Source organism: Paramormyrops kingsleyae, chromosome 19, assembly GCF_048594095.1.
Source record: "Paramormyrops kingsleyae isolate MSU_618 chromosome 19, PKINGS_0.4, whole genome shotgun sequence".
Lineage (NCBI taxonomy): Eukaryota > Metazoa > Chordata > Actinopteri > Osteoglossiformes > Mormyridae > Paramormyrops > Paramormyrops kingsleyae.
This window is the reverse complement of record NC_132815.1, coordinates 4,822,323-4,836,878: the sequence shown is the minus strand read 5'-3', so window position 1 is coordinate 4,836,878 and position 14,556 is coordinate 4,822,323. Positions and strand designations below refer to the sequence as shown.

Genomic DNA, 14,556 nt, shown 5'->3' with positions numbered 1-14,556 from the left:
TTAGCCGAAGGACAACTCGAAGTCTAGAATGTCAGACAACTTGTTCTGGAATAAACCACAAGTCTGGAGCACTATGATATACCGATAAATAGGCAGCATAAACATGCATTGTTTTATCATAAATTCCTAGCAAGCGTATGAGCTTCTGTCTGAACAGACATAAGGGTCAAAGAGGGGAATTCTTAAAAAAAATAAAAAGCCTTTACCTCAGCTTGTTTATGTGATGCAAGGAGATGCAAATATTTCTCTGAACTTCAAGGAGTGTGACCGTTTAATGAGTCCCTTTGCTTGAAAGGTGTGATATGGGTGAGAGCGATTAGAAGTGTTTTAAACAACGATAATGAGTATCTATGGATTCAGGAACAGGAGAATGGGGTCATATTACATCATCATGAAGTGCCGACAATGGCTGAGGGACGCTTTGTGTTTAACAAGATGGACATGATGACTTGCCCGTTCTCAATAGTGGTATTTGCTGCATCTATGATAACCCAGCCATGTTAGACTTCTCTAAATACACAATAATATCATTACATAACGTTCACCAGTTTAAAGATATATAACTGTGTGTAATACATGTCTGAGAAACTTCTAGTGGAATATTCCTTTTATGTCATCCTGCTCAGTACATCAAAACAACAATGTAGATTCATCCATCGTCTAGCCACTTATAAAGCAGTTATGTAGGCCTGAAGTCAACTTCAAGCAGGGACAATTAAGGCACATGTAGACATTCTGGACCCCCTAAGAAAATGGGGGCCCTCGTCCAATTTCACGTGTCACATTACATGTTAAAGGGCCCCTGTCCTGAGCTGGGCCCCCTGAATCGGACAGGGTGTCCACGCTCCTCCAGCACCTCTGGGCAGGGGGACGTCTTTCTGTTTCTTGATTCATGTGAAAAAAAAATATATATATATTATTATTAAATGTTATAACTCAGGTTATGGCAGTTTTTTTTCTACAGTTGGGCTACATAATATAAAGTCAGTATATTACTGCTTAAGCTTGTGGTGTGTGTCTGCAGAGGTGGATGTATACATAAAGTACAAATCCAAACCAGGATTTTGTTTCAACCAACCAGTTGAGCATAAAGAGTCACAGTCACAGAGTGCTGAACTGGGGTGCGTTTCTCGAACAACGACGGAAGTTAGCATTAACGATGCATCGTACTATGGTAGTTCAAACTAACCAACATCCGACCAACGACTGTTTCTCGAAACCGTCGTACCACAGTTGTCCGAACCACGTTAGTTACTTAGTTAGTTAGGACTTATGTAGTTGGAACTACAGTGGTTCCAGCGCTGATTGGTCAGACTCACGGCTAACCTACCGTAGTTTAAACCACAATGGTTCCAGCGCTGATTGGTCAGACTCACGGCAAGTCGTGCGCAACAACTAACAACGCACTTTCACAGCCGGTCGCGTACAAACACTCGCGAACTGTGTAAAATATATAATAATCACACACACACACATGTATATTTATTTGTGACATCAATTTCTGTCAGTCACATAACGCCAATAAAATGAAAATTAGCAATCGGGGAAAAATAATGCGACGCTCCTTGGAGTGATAAACAGAATAACTTTTATTCCGACGTTGTCGCTTACAGAATATTGTTATACTGGCTGACTGGAATACACAGGTGTGTGTAATAACCAAACATTACAGACGTAATTTCCCGAGAACAAAGGCATGGATTCGTATCTGGCCGCTGTAGTGTCATTCTGCTAACATTACCCACCCCTGTGCTAATTAATACTTTGCAGTCTGAGATTTGCTCACTACAGACAGTTACCGTACTTATGACCAGAGACCCACACAACAATTACGTTTCAAACTACATTTTCAGACAACTTCACATTATATGTGATCGTAGAGCTAAATTATTTCTTATTAGGTATTAAAGATTATTAAATTTCTTACTTACACGGTGACTATACCCTTATTGCACTGTATTTTCCACCATCGCTGACGAATTTACATATAACTACGCTTCTAACTACAGCTCGTGAGCTGTAGTTCGAACTACACAACTTAACGACAGTGTTTGCGAACGTTCGTTCGAACTATGGTTTCGAGACACACCTGCGTCGTACTTACATAGTTTGAACCACGCAAGTTGCTAACGTAGGTAGCAACGATGGTTTCGAGAAACGCACCCCTGGTTGGTTGAAACTAAATCTTGGTCTGAATTATTACTTTCTGGACCTGAAATATGTGTGTGTGTGTGTGTGTGTGTGTGTATTAGTTTTATATTACATAGTGGGGACCAATTGTCTCCTACAATGTAATAACAACCTGTTTTTTTGATGTTGCGGGGACCATTTTTCAGGCCCCCACAAAGATCTGTGAATGCAATCAAAAAGTAAAAATGCCAGAAGTCTCGTATTTTGTTTGGTTACTTCTGCTTAAAGTTAGGGCTGGGTATGGGTTAAACTCTAATCATGTTGTGATTAGAGTTTACCCCATAAAAATGAATGTAGAGTCCCTGCAAAGATATAATTACAAACGTGTGTGTGTGTGTGCATGCGTGTGCGCTTTTTGTCCATTTATCTATACGTTGTAATTTGAAATACGTCACTGAAAAGAATCTGACTGCAGTGCCTTTTGCACAATTGGCCACAAGAGGGAGACAAATAAGAATACGACTGTAGTTACACATTTCAAACATTGTGTTTAACATTTTTTTAAATGAGTGAGGGAAGTAGCACATTACAAACATGCAGCTTTCAAGGAGTCAACTAGGCACACATGCAGTTAGGCTGAGCTAAAGAGACTATTTAATCCAAAGAGTAACAGCAAGCGTACCACTCTGGGGTGCGTTTCTCGAAACCATCGTTGCTACCTACGTTAGCAACTTGCGTGGTTCAAACTATGTAAGTACGACGCAGGTGTTTCTCGAAACCATAGTTCGAACTACATAGGTAACGATACTGCGGACTTACGTGGTGCGATGTATCGTTGAACGACGCAGGTGTTTCTCGAAACCATAGTTCGAACGAACGTTCGCAAACACTGTCGTTAAGTTGTGTAGTTCGAACTACAGCTCACGAGCTGTAGTTAGAAGCGTAGTTATATGTAAATTCGTCAGTGATGGTGGAAAATACAGTGCAATAAGGGTATAGTCACCGTGTAAGTAAGAAATTTAATAATCTTTAATACCTAATAAGAAATAATTTAGCTCTACGATCACATATAATGTGAAGTTGTCTGAAAATGTAGTTTGAAACGTAATTGTTGTGTGGGTCTCTGGTCATAAGTACGGTAACTGTCTAGTGAGCAAATCTCAGACTGCAAAGTATTAATTAGCACAGGGGTGGGTAATGTTAGCAGAATGACACTACAGCAGCCAGATACGAATCCATGCCTTTGTTCTCGGGAAATTACGTCTGTAATGTTTGGTTATTACACACACCTGTGTATTCCAGTCAGCCAGTATAACAATATTCTGTAAGCGACAACGTCGGAATAAAAGTTATTCTGTTTATCACTCCAAGGAGCGTCGCATTATTTTTCCGCGATTGCTAATTTTCATTTTATTGGCGTTATGTGACTGACAGAAATTGATGTCACAAATAAATATACATGTGTGTGTGTGTGTGTGATTATTATATATTTTACACAGTTCGCGAGTGTTTGTAAGCGACCGGCTGTGAAAGTGCGTTGTTAGTTGTTGCGCACGACTTGCCGTGAGTCTGACCAATCAGCGCTGGAACCATTGTGGTTTAAACTACGGTAGGTTAGCCGTGAGTCTGACCAATCAGCGCTGGAACCACTGTAGTTCCAACTACATAAGTCCTAACTAACTAAGTAACTAACGTGGTTCGGACAACTGTGGTACGACGGTTTCGAGAAACAGTCGTTGGTCGGATGTTGGTTAGTTTGAACTACCATAGTACGATGCATCGTTAATGCTAACTTTCGTCGTTGTTCGAGAAACGCACCCCTGGTTATGCTTCACCAATGATTAACTGACAGTATGAGGGACCAGCTACCTGCTGCAGAGAGGGAGAGGGCAGGGGCTCATTTGAGACTGACATATGCTACTCTGCCCAGCACAGCGACCCCCGGTGTGACACAGCTGTCCAGGAAGACACTACTCACACCAGACCATATTAAGCATATGACTGTTACAGAGTCTGGAATGTTTGGAATAAACAGTCTGAAGCACTATGAATATAATATACAAATTAATAGGCAGCATAAACAATGGAAAGGACTTTGTACTTACTGTGGACGTGCTGTGGCACACATGGTTCCAGTGATGTAATTTTTTCATCAGAGGGGTCAGGTGCAGACACTGTATTTGTGTGCAGTGCGAGGGTCCAGTTCTTCTGATACAGTGAAGCAGGCCTCTATCTGTTACAATAATGAGGCCCGTATTTCATTGTGGATCCGCTGTAGGAGTAGAGAAACAATCGCTGTTACAGGGTCCTACCCCACTGCCGGCGTGCAGGATTGAAGACCACCAGGACAGGCAGCCCTTACATACTCACCATTTCTATGATTCCTGCTCACATGTGGTGCCACTTTCAGCCTCTGAGTCACACTGCCATAGCAGCACAACTGATTCACCAAAAGAGCGTGTTCATTAACAATTTATATAGGAGCAGGAACTGATTTTAAAAGTACTTCGTGGGCCAATGTGTGTGTCACTATTATCCCCATTGATCAGAACCCCAACGGCCTCAGTTGAACTTGAATAACATGAAGTTTCCTGTGACTACAGAGCATTAATCATCATGTGGTCACCTGAACAGGCCTGAATGTTGGGAAAAGGCTGGTGATAATGACAGTAAACTAGTCACCACATATGTGTACATGTCTGTGCATCAGAATGACTTAATAACGCACATGTGCTCCTGGGTCTTTGCTGTATAGGAAAGGCAGTAGGGAAAAGTAATGTATTTGTGGTTCACAAGAATGTTAGATCACCACAAGCTCATGACATACTGTAAGTTATATGGAGGCATGTGTATGGTGGCTGTCCTGACCACGCCAACAACACACATTCTACATATATGTGTATTGTCATAACCGACAGACTCAGGCATTGTGGCCTTTGCTTGAATAGGAGTAAAATGGCCGAACACAAACACCAAACACCAACTGCTCCCAACACACACTCCCCACCACGCTGACTGTCCCGACCAATCCCACAACACAGAGTCGATGCACACACCACGATTTACAGCACATGACATTAAGATACGCATACTAACACTAATAGACCCTAACTATTTACACAGCCAGCACTGATCCACCATGCTGCGCTGCCCGATGCATACCTCCTTCATAAATCTGCCGCCTTCTTCGGGGGTTACCTGTCCCGGAACCCCTTCAAGTGTCATAAGTGCTCTAGGTAGCGGTGAACCCTCCGCCCTCGCAGGACCCGAAGTCCTCCCCGCCGTCTAGGTTCAACAGCCGCGACAACCACCATAACTGGTCCCCAGCTGGGTACTGCTGCCAAAGCTAGCAGGTGCTGGGCTGCCAGCAGGCTCTGGCAATGCCGGTTTCCCTCAGGCACCAGCCCTTTGTCTTGCACGGCTTGGTGGGGACGTGTTGCTAGCTGCCAGACTAGGGTGGCCTCGCGCAGCCATTCCTACTCAGTCAGCTGCTCCTCCAGGCTACACCTCCCCTGTTCCATGGACTCACACTGCCGCAGCTGGTCCTGCTCACCCTGCTCCTGTTTCTCATCCAGCTCGCTGTGCTCCTGGCCCACTGGGCCTCCAAAGCGCAACACACCTCCTCGTGGTCGAGTAACTCTGCCTCCACTGCCTTGGCCTGACGCTTCTAGTTGTCACGCTGTCACCCCCAGCCTGTCAGCTCCTCAGACAGCCTCTCCCGATCCTGCTGGCTACTGCCACTGCTCCTCCAGCTCATGGCGCTCCTGAGTGGCTTTGGCGTGGGCTTCTGGGCGAATCCGTGCCCGGTGCCCCCTCTTCCCACAGCACCAGCGGACGAACTTCCCATCCCAAGGCTTGCAGTCCTGAGCTGGCCTTGCCACAAAACTGCGCTGCTCTTGTGTTGTTACTCCAGGGCCACTGGCAGGTTTGCCAGGATGGAGCTGGCTGCCAGAGCAATGTGCAGGAGGACCCGCTCCAGTAGTGCCAGTGCTGCCGTTTCTTGCATCTCACTTCTGACACTAAAGTAATACCTGGCAGATTCTATACATGACATTACAATAAACACACAGACAGCACAATAGGCACTAACTATTTACACTATTTACATGGCTGACATTGGTCCAACATGCTGTGCTGAGCCACAGGTACCTCTAGCACTGCAGTATTTTCTATAATCATGCATAGTTCCCTTCTATAATGGACACACTTCTCACCTGAAACATCTTGTTTACAATGAGTTAATGTTTAGATATGGATTAAATTAACTATAATGAAGAGAGCAGCTACTACAGGCTGCAGTTCTCAGTACAGGAAGCCAAGAAAGCTTCCTAATGCTGTAGGACACCAAACAGGACAAAGGACAACCGGGAAACAACGGTCACTTGAGTGCAATTAAGCCTTGATGAGTTATTGGTGGACTAATGACCAGTCCTGGGCTTTGCTGACCATTGGGAAAAGCTACATCAGCTGGGATTTAACAGGAGAAGATGCACAGTTTCATGGTGACATAAGAGCCAGACGGCTGAACCTTGCACATAAGATATAGCCATCCTCACTGCTGTAGGGATCTGTCCCCGATCAAGATGTTGGACTGAGGTAAGACACAGGGATGCCTGATCTCTTCTGAACATAGTTCTGTGTTATCTCTAAGTCCTAATGTAGAAGAAACTTTAACTTTTAAAGTACTTTAAAGGGGTGTTTCAGGAAAATAATAAAACTAAATTGATGTTTCATTTACAAATTTACAACTCGTAAGAGACTCATTAGTATCTTTAAACCTATGCTGCTATTATTATTATTATTATTATTATTATTATTATTAACTTTATATATGGAAGATAAATGGTTGTAAGACTAACAACAGGTCTATCAGGATGTATTTTAATTGTTTTAAATTCATCTGAAAAAAAAATGTAAACTGTTAAGTTTTAAGCAGTTAATTCTGACATCCATGTGATTGAATGGATGAAGAGCAGCCGTTGCTTTTTCCTGCGTGTTAGAGTAACCTGAGCAGAAATGTCACGGCTGGCCCCCACCCACAAGTTTATATGAGATGGTGAAGGTTGCTGGTGGGTTTGCCAGTGATTTGCTATGTGGCCACCTGTGTCACCTATGGGATTCACCAGCCCTGATAGTCACAGCTTTTTCCGAAGCTGAGTGCACGACCAATTCAACTGTTTCATTTAATCCAGTCAATGATCACACTTGGTAAAATACACTTAAAAATGTGTTCTTATGTAGTATGCTTCAGTATTTATATACAAATATGTCACATAGCCTGGTATGAATTCCTCTTCAGCAGGTTTTGTTTCTGGCACTGTGGTAATTTTGTGGTTTGCAGCTGGCTTGTGGTAATATTGAATATGCTTTTTTTCAATTGTAGGAAGATCAGTTGCTATTTTCATAAGGAGCAGTAGGAGATGAACTTCAGCCAAGCTGAAAACATGGTCCTTTGCTACGAGTCTTCAAACAAGTCCTGTCCTAAGCATGTTTATCCAGCCACCATACGAGCACCTCTGTATGTCTTTTTTGGGGCTGCCATACTACTCACCGTGTTTGGAAATCTTCTTGTCGTTTTTGCTATAGCCCACTTCAAACAGCTGCACACTCCCACCAATTACCTGGTCCTCTCCCTGGCTGTGACCGACCTTCTCCTGGGGGCAGTGGTCATGCCCCCCAGCATGGTGCGCTCAGTGGAGACCTGCTGGTATTTGGGCAACTTCCTCTGTAAGATCCACTCCAGCACGGACATCATGCTATGCACTGCATCCATTTTACACCTGTCATTCATTTCTATCGATCGATACTATGCCATTTGCCAGCCCCTCCTCTACCAGACTAAGATCACAACCCCTGTCTCAGTGTTAATGATCTTGATTAGCTGGACCCTCTCTGCTCTTGTTGGTTTTGGGGTGGTATTTCTGGAACTGAATATCTGGGGCATCGAGGAGTTCTATCATGAGAAGGTGTATTGCTTTGGAGGCTGTACTCTGTTTCAAAGTTTGACCTCAAGTTCTGTGTCGTCTACGGTTTCTTTCTACATCCCCGGGTTTATTATGCTGGGGATCTATCAAAAGATCTTTCTTGTAGCACAGCGGCAGGCACGGTCCATTCAGAGCTCAGTCTCTCAGGCTGCGAGGCCAGAAAAGGGCAAAGCAACTCCTAGCAAAGTGGAGCGAAAAGCCACCAAGACCCTGGCCATAGTTATGGGCGTCTTTCTTTCATGCTGGACTCCCTTCTTCATCTGTAATATCATCGACCCCATCATTGATTATTCTACTCCACCTGTGCTGTTTGATATGCTGGTGTGGATTGGCTATTTAAACTCCACCTTTAATCCAATCGTTTATGCATTCTTTTACACCTGGTTCAGGAAAGCATTCAAAATGATAATACTCTGTAAAGTATTTCAGCAAGATTCATCAACAATAAATTTGTTTATTGACTGAAACTTTACGTTTATTGGTAGTCCTGGTCAAGAAAAAGGACGGGTTGTGGCATTTTTCTGTTGACTGCTTTTGTTTCAATACTGTGACCTGGAAGGACCTGCTGCATCAGATCAAGGACATGCTGGATCACATCGCCAACATGTTTCAGCTTCTTAGAATGACTCTTGAAGTGACAGGTTGAACTGGCCCTGGATGCCTGACCCAAGATTGCTTCCACTAATGGTAAGGGTCTGTGGCACTTCTGGGTCATGCCTTTCAGTCTCTGCAATGCCCCTAGCATGTTCCAGAGGTTGATGCACTCTCTTCACTGCCATTCACAAAACGGCCCTATGCCTCAACCCGTAGAATTCCTCCCTCCTTCGGTGACAGACAAACTTCCCATGTCATACAGTGAGCAGTGAGGGTGTGGTGGCAGACTCCAGAAAGATCAAGGTGGGAAATGGCCCAAACCATGAAGTGCCGCGGCTTCCTGGGTCTTACCTTAAATTACCAACAACTCATAAAATACTTTGCAGGTACTGCTAAACCGCTCCACCACCTCACCTACAAGGGACAGGCCTTTGAATGGACTGAGGACTATGCCACCACCTTCAACAACTATGGGGACAAATCAGACTCACCACAACCCGAATTTGCATTTACTTACCCGAATCTGAATGAGTTAACCAGAACTTGAATTTAAAGAATCTGAACTTGAATAACGTTACCAGAACTTGAATTAAAGAAACCGAATTTGAATTTATTACCTGAACTTGAATTTATGTTGCATATGTGGTAATAAAAATTCAAGTTCAGGTTGTAAAATTCATCTATTTTCCTTATTCACTTCATCTATACACATCTAAAATCAGCAGACAGTCTCAGTGTATTTACTTTTGTATGTATGTCCACTGTGCTGTGGAACAGTCATTACATCAGCTAAAAGACAGTCAGATGCACTGCGGATTAAAGACAATACCATGTTTGAAATACATACAAGACCTCAGAGGTGACATGCAAGTGTTTGGACATCTGATGTTTTCATTGGTTAATTAAAGCCAGTGAGGAAAGATACGGTCCCAGAGAGTGCCGCATGGCATGATGGGTAATATGTTTCTGCCAAACCGTGAGTATATATTACAGAGCCTCCTCCAGTGTGGCAGGCTTCCTCTACAGGGGGAAGGTAAGATTTGCCAGAGCATTCGACAGCTTACAGTTAAAACTTTATTTTTACACATTAGAAAGTGAATAGTTATTAAATTAATATGCAGTAAATAATCCAACTGGTTTTCATTCAGTGGCTTGTAAAATAGCAGCTAAATGATAAGGATAATTTAAGAGAAAGGGTGAAAAATACAGATAATTCTGATAATTTAATGTAAACATTTTTAAAAGTAAAATTAATTAAAAAAAAAAAAAAGCTTATTACTGCAGAACCTAAGCAAATGGGAATCAGTTCTGTAGTTATACCTATGTAAATCTTGTTATTAAAGATTAAATAAAGTTTGATATTTGATCCATGCACCTCTAAATGCTGATCCAGGGCAGGGTCATAGTTGGCCTGCAGTCTGTCCCAGGCAGCATAAGGCACATGGCTGGGGTACACCCCCGACGGGATGCCAGTCCATCGCAGGGCACATACACTCACACACACCATGGGCAATTCAGAGACACCATTTAGCCTAACAACCTCTGGCACCTAGAGTCTCAGGTGGCTTCAAATCATGTTCAATGGATTCAAACTGTATCCAATCCTTAAGCGGAGTCTGATGTTTGCGTTTAGATGGGGACCCGGTTCCTGCTTAGATTTTGAGTTAACATGCGTATCTCATGCACACATAATCTGGTATTTTGTCCACCTATAGGGTGCCAACAAACCGCTTATAAGGAAGGTGCAAACCGGCACCATGCAGAACGTGTGCAATGCTGCTCTTGCCAATTAATTGCAAGTTCGACTCAGGCGACTGGGGGGCACCGTCCCCTGGCTCCCCGAGCTCCACCCACAATCCAATCAAAACTGAATAAATTTGTTGTAAAGAGAATCGTATTTAATGACATGATTTTGCATCGTATCGTAAACCATGTGAGTAGATACATATTGTACAGTCTGAGAAGGAAAAATATCCCTAATATACAAACAAACGTGTCTGTGTCAAATCTGTACACTTGTAATGAGAGATGACATTGTAAATGTGTGGACATCATGGCACCTCTGAGGAAGAATCGATGTATCCGTGTATAATACAGATGCACAAAGATAGGTGCATTTTTAATGCACTGTGATGTTGACGTGCAGGTTAAGATCTCATTCTGTTTATCCATCTGCAGATTTCAGAGCATCGTTTGACAGTGGAGCATCAAAGGATGAAAACCAACCATTCTGAGATGGAAAATATACACTATTGCTTTGAATCTTCCAACACTTCCTGCCTAAAGCTTGTCTATCCAACCACAATACGAGCCTCTTTGTATGTTCTATTAGGGGCCACCATACTCCTCACTGTGCTGGGAAATCTCCTCGTCATTGTTACTATATCCCACTGCAAACAGCTGCACACTCCCACCAATTACCTCATCCTCTCCCTGGCTGTGAGCGACTTCCTCCTGGGGGCAGTGGTCATGCTGCCTAGCTTGATACGCTCCCTGGAAACCTGCTGGTATTTGGGTGAATCGTTTTGTAAGATCCACTACAATATAGATACTTTGCTTAGCGCAGCATCAATTTTTATGCTGTATTTCATTTCCATTGACCGGTACGTTGCTGTTTCTCGGCCTCTGCTGTACCACGCTAAGATCACTACTTGTGTTGCAAAGTACATGATCCTGACCTGCTGGGTTCTTTCTGCCCTCATCGGCTTTGGGATGGAGCTAAACAGCTTGACAATTCAGGATGTTTCCCTCACACAATTAAACTGTGAGGGAAGGTGTACTGTGTTATTAGACAAGCTGTCAAGCATATTATCTTCAGTTTTTGTTTTCTTCATCCCAGGGTTATTTATGATTGGCCTCTACCTGAAAATCCTAGTTATTGCACATAAACAAGCCCGTTCTCTTCACGTCACAATTCTTACTGTTGAGAACCGGGAAAAGTCTAGAATCATTTTGTCTAAAATGGAGCAAAAATCCACCAGGACACTGGGCATAGTTACTGGTGTGTACCTGTCCTGCTGGTCGCCCACTTTTATATACATTTTAATAGATTCAGTGACAAGTTTATCCACACCTTACGTATATGACATTGTTCAGTGGATTGGTTATTTGAATTCAGGAATGAATCCAATTATTTATGCTTTCTTATTGAAATGGTTTAGGGAGTCAATAAAAAAGCTTTTAGGAAAGTTAATTAAAAAAAAATTCACTAATACATTTTAGAATTAATTTGAAATCCTGGTGCAGTCACAGTGAGAATCTGTTTTCAGGTTTCCTTCTTAAGTTTTTCCTCTTCTCACAAATTGATGTTACCACACCTCTGACACTGACTCCTGAATCTGGTAATTATCAATACTGGCTGACAGCACAGACGGAGCAGTCTGTAATAATGACTGTTTTTTGCAAACACTGCTATATACCTTTTCTGTGCTGGATTATGTACTTTACCTCTAATTCAACCTGATTTTCACGATATTTGGTTCTTTAAAATTGCCAGTGATAAAATATCAGTACAAAACTGTGCTTGAATGGTGAAATTTAAACTTAAAGTTAAAGTTTTCATATACTGTACATCTAATTAGTTATCCCAAAGCACCCAAATATTAGATACATCAGTACAGACTGACATACCAATATTACAAATCAGAGTAGAAAATAGCAGGAAGTTAGCAGAGGACAGGAAACAGAAACTCATTGGTGCTTTCAGGATTTCTGGCTGCTTATGTACTGATGCTTGTACCTGCAGAGCAGAGCAAGCAGCCTTGTTTGAAAGCTGCAGTAAAAACAGGAGGACAGAGTGGTGAACCCTTACACTGACAGACTGCTACAGACACTACAAGCTGTACAGCCGAACCCTGAATCAGGAACAGGGGTCTTTATAGTCAAAGCATTACAAGATGGTCTGATACTTGTAATCTGGATTAAACAACCTTTTCAAATTGTAAACGATTCAATAAATTGGTTCAGCAAATTTTGAGGCTGCTATTCGATGTTTAACATTATGCAGCACAACAGCTTTAGAGGCTGTATCTGGGTTATCTAGGCCACAGAAACCTACACCATCATAGCCTTTCATCTATGATTCCCTTCCCAGTGGAAGTTTAGGGTTGTGTGTAAACATATACAATGTTAATAGCACCACCTACTGACACAAAGTATGGTTGCACAGAAGATGAAATAAACTTTACATGACTGTCAGAAATGTGTTAAATTTTCTAGTGATGGCCAAATGAAGGGGTTCTACACAATTTCAGTTACAGTAGTTATTAAATGAAGGATACAAGGGGACCGTCGTCTGAGACCTAAAGTCGCCTAGGGCACCGTCTGCTGAGGCCTAAAGTCGCCTAGGGCACCGTCTTCTGAGGCCTAAGGCTGCCTAGGGCACCGTCTTCTGAGGTCTAAGCTTGTCTAGGGCACCGTCGTGTGAGACCTATAGTCACCTAGGGCACCGTCTTCTGAGGTCTAAGGTCGCCTAGGGCACCGTCTTCTGAGGCCTAAGGCTGCCTAGGGCACCGTCTTCTGAGGTCTAAGGTCGCCTAGGGCACCGTCTTCTGAGGCCTAAGGCTGCCTAGGGCACCGTCTTCTGAGGTCTAAGGTCACCTAGGGCATCGTCTTCTGAGGTCTAAGGTCACCTAGGGCACCGTCTTCTGAGGTCTAAGGTCACCTAGGGCACCGTCTTCTGAGGCCTAAGGCTGCCTAGGGCACCATCTTCTGAGCCCTAAGCTTGCCTAGGGCACCATCTTCTGAGGTCTAAAGTCGCCTAGGGCACCGTTTTCTGAGACCTAAAGTTGCCTAGGGCACGTCTTCTGAGGCCTAAGCTTGCTTAGGCCACCGTCGTCTGAGGCCTAAGCTTGTCTAGGGCACCGTCGTCTGAGACCTAAAGTCACCTAGGGCACCGTCTCTTCTGAGGCCTAAGCTTGCCTAGGGCACCGTCGTCTGAGGCCTAAGCTTGTCTAGGGCACCGTCGTCTGAGACCTAAAGTCACCTAGGGCACCATCGTCTGAGACCTAAAGTCGCCTATGGCATCGTCTTCTGAGGTCTAAGGTCGCCTAGGGCACCGTTTTCTGAGACCTAAAGTCGCCTAGGGCACTGCCTTCTGAGGCCTAAGGCCGCCTATGGGACTGTCTTCTTAGGCCTAAGCTTGCCTAGGGCACTGTCTTCTTAGGCCTAAGCTTGCCTAGGGCACTGTCTTCTTAGGCCTAAGCTTGCCTAGTGCACCATTTTCTGAGGCCTAAGCTTGCCTAGGGCATCGCCTTCTGAGGCCTAAGGCCGCCTAGGGCACTGTCTTCTTAGGCCTAAGCTTGCCTAGGGCACTGTCTTCTTAGGCCTAAGCTTGCCTAGGGCACCGCCTTTTGAGGCCTAAGGCCGCCTAGGGCACTGTCTTCTTAGGCCTAAGCTTGCCTAGGGCACTGTCTTCTTAGGCCTAAGCTTGCCTAGGGCACCGCCTTCTGAGGCCTAAGGCCGCCTAGGGCACTGTCTTCTTAGGCCTAAGCTTGCCTAGGGCACTGTCTTCTTAGGCCTAAGCTTGCCTAGGGCACCATTTTCTGAGGCCTAAGCTGGCCTAGGGCACCATTTTCTGAGGCCTAAGCTTGCCTAGGGCACCGTCTGCTGAGGCCTTTGCTTGCCTAAGGCACCGTCTGCTGAGGCCTTTGCTTGTCTAGGGCACCGTCTTCTGAGACCTTTGCTTGCCTAGGGCACCGTCTGCTGAGGCCTTTGCTTGCCTAGGGCACCGTCTGCTGAGGCCTTTGCTTGCCTAAGGCACCACATGTGCTTAGACAGACACTGGCTGCACTGAAACTGTAGCATGGCAGTTTAAGTAACTGTGTTCTATTAATAACCCAGTAAAAGT

At 44.1% G+C, this 14,556-nt stretch overlaps 2 protein-coding genes across 2 annotated transcripts; both read left to right on the top strand.

Annotated features, from left to right (window-relative positions):
• Nucleotides 1–7,550: 7,550 nt before the first annotated feature.
• LOC111843755 (trace amine-associated receptor 1-like) lies at nucleotides 7,551–8,579 on the top strand. The gene has a single exon (XM_023811579.2). The coding sequence runs from the start codon at nucleotides 7,551–7,553 to the stop codon at nucleotides 8,577–8,579; it is 1,029 nt and encodes a 342-aa protein (XP_023667347.2).
• Nucleotides 8,580–10,922: 2,343 nt separating this feature from the next.
• On the top strand, nucleotides 10,923–11,930 carry LOC140581202 (trace amine-associated receptor 1-like). The gene has a single exon (XM_072703079.1). The coding sequence runs from the start codon at nucleotides 10,923–10,925 to the stop codon at nucleotides 11,928–11,930; it is 1,008 nt and encodes a 335-aa protein (XP_072559180.1).
• The last annotated feature ends 2,626 nt before the right edge of the window (nucleotides 11,931–14,556 follow it).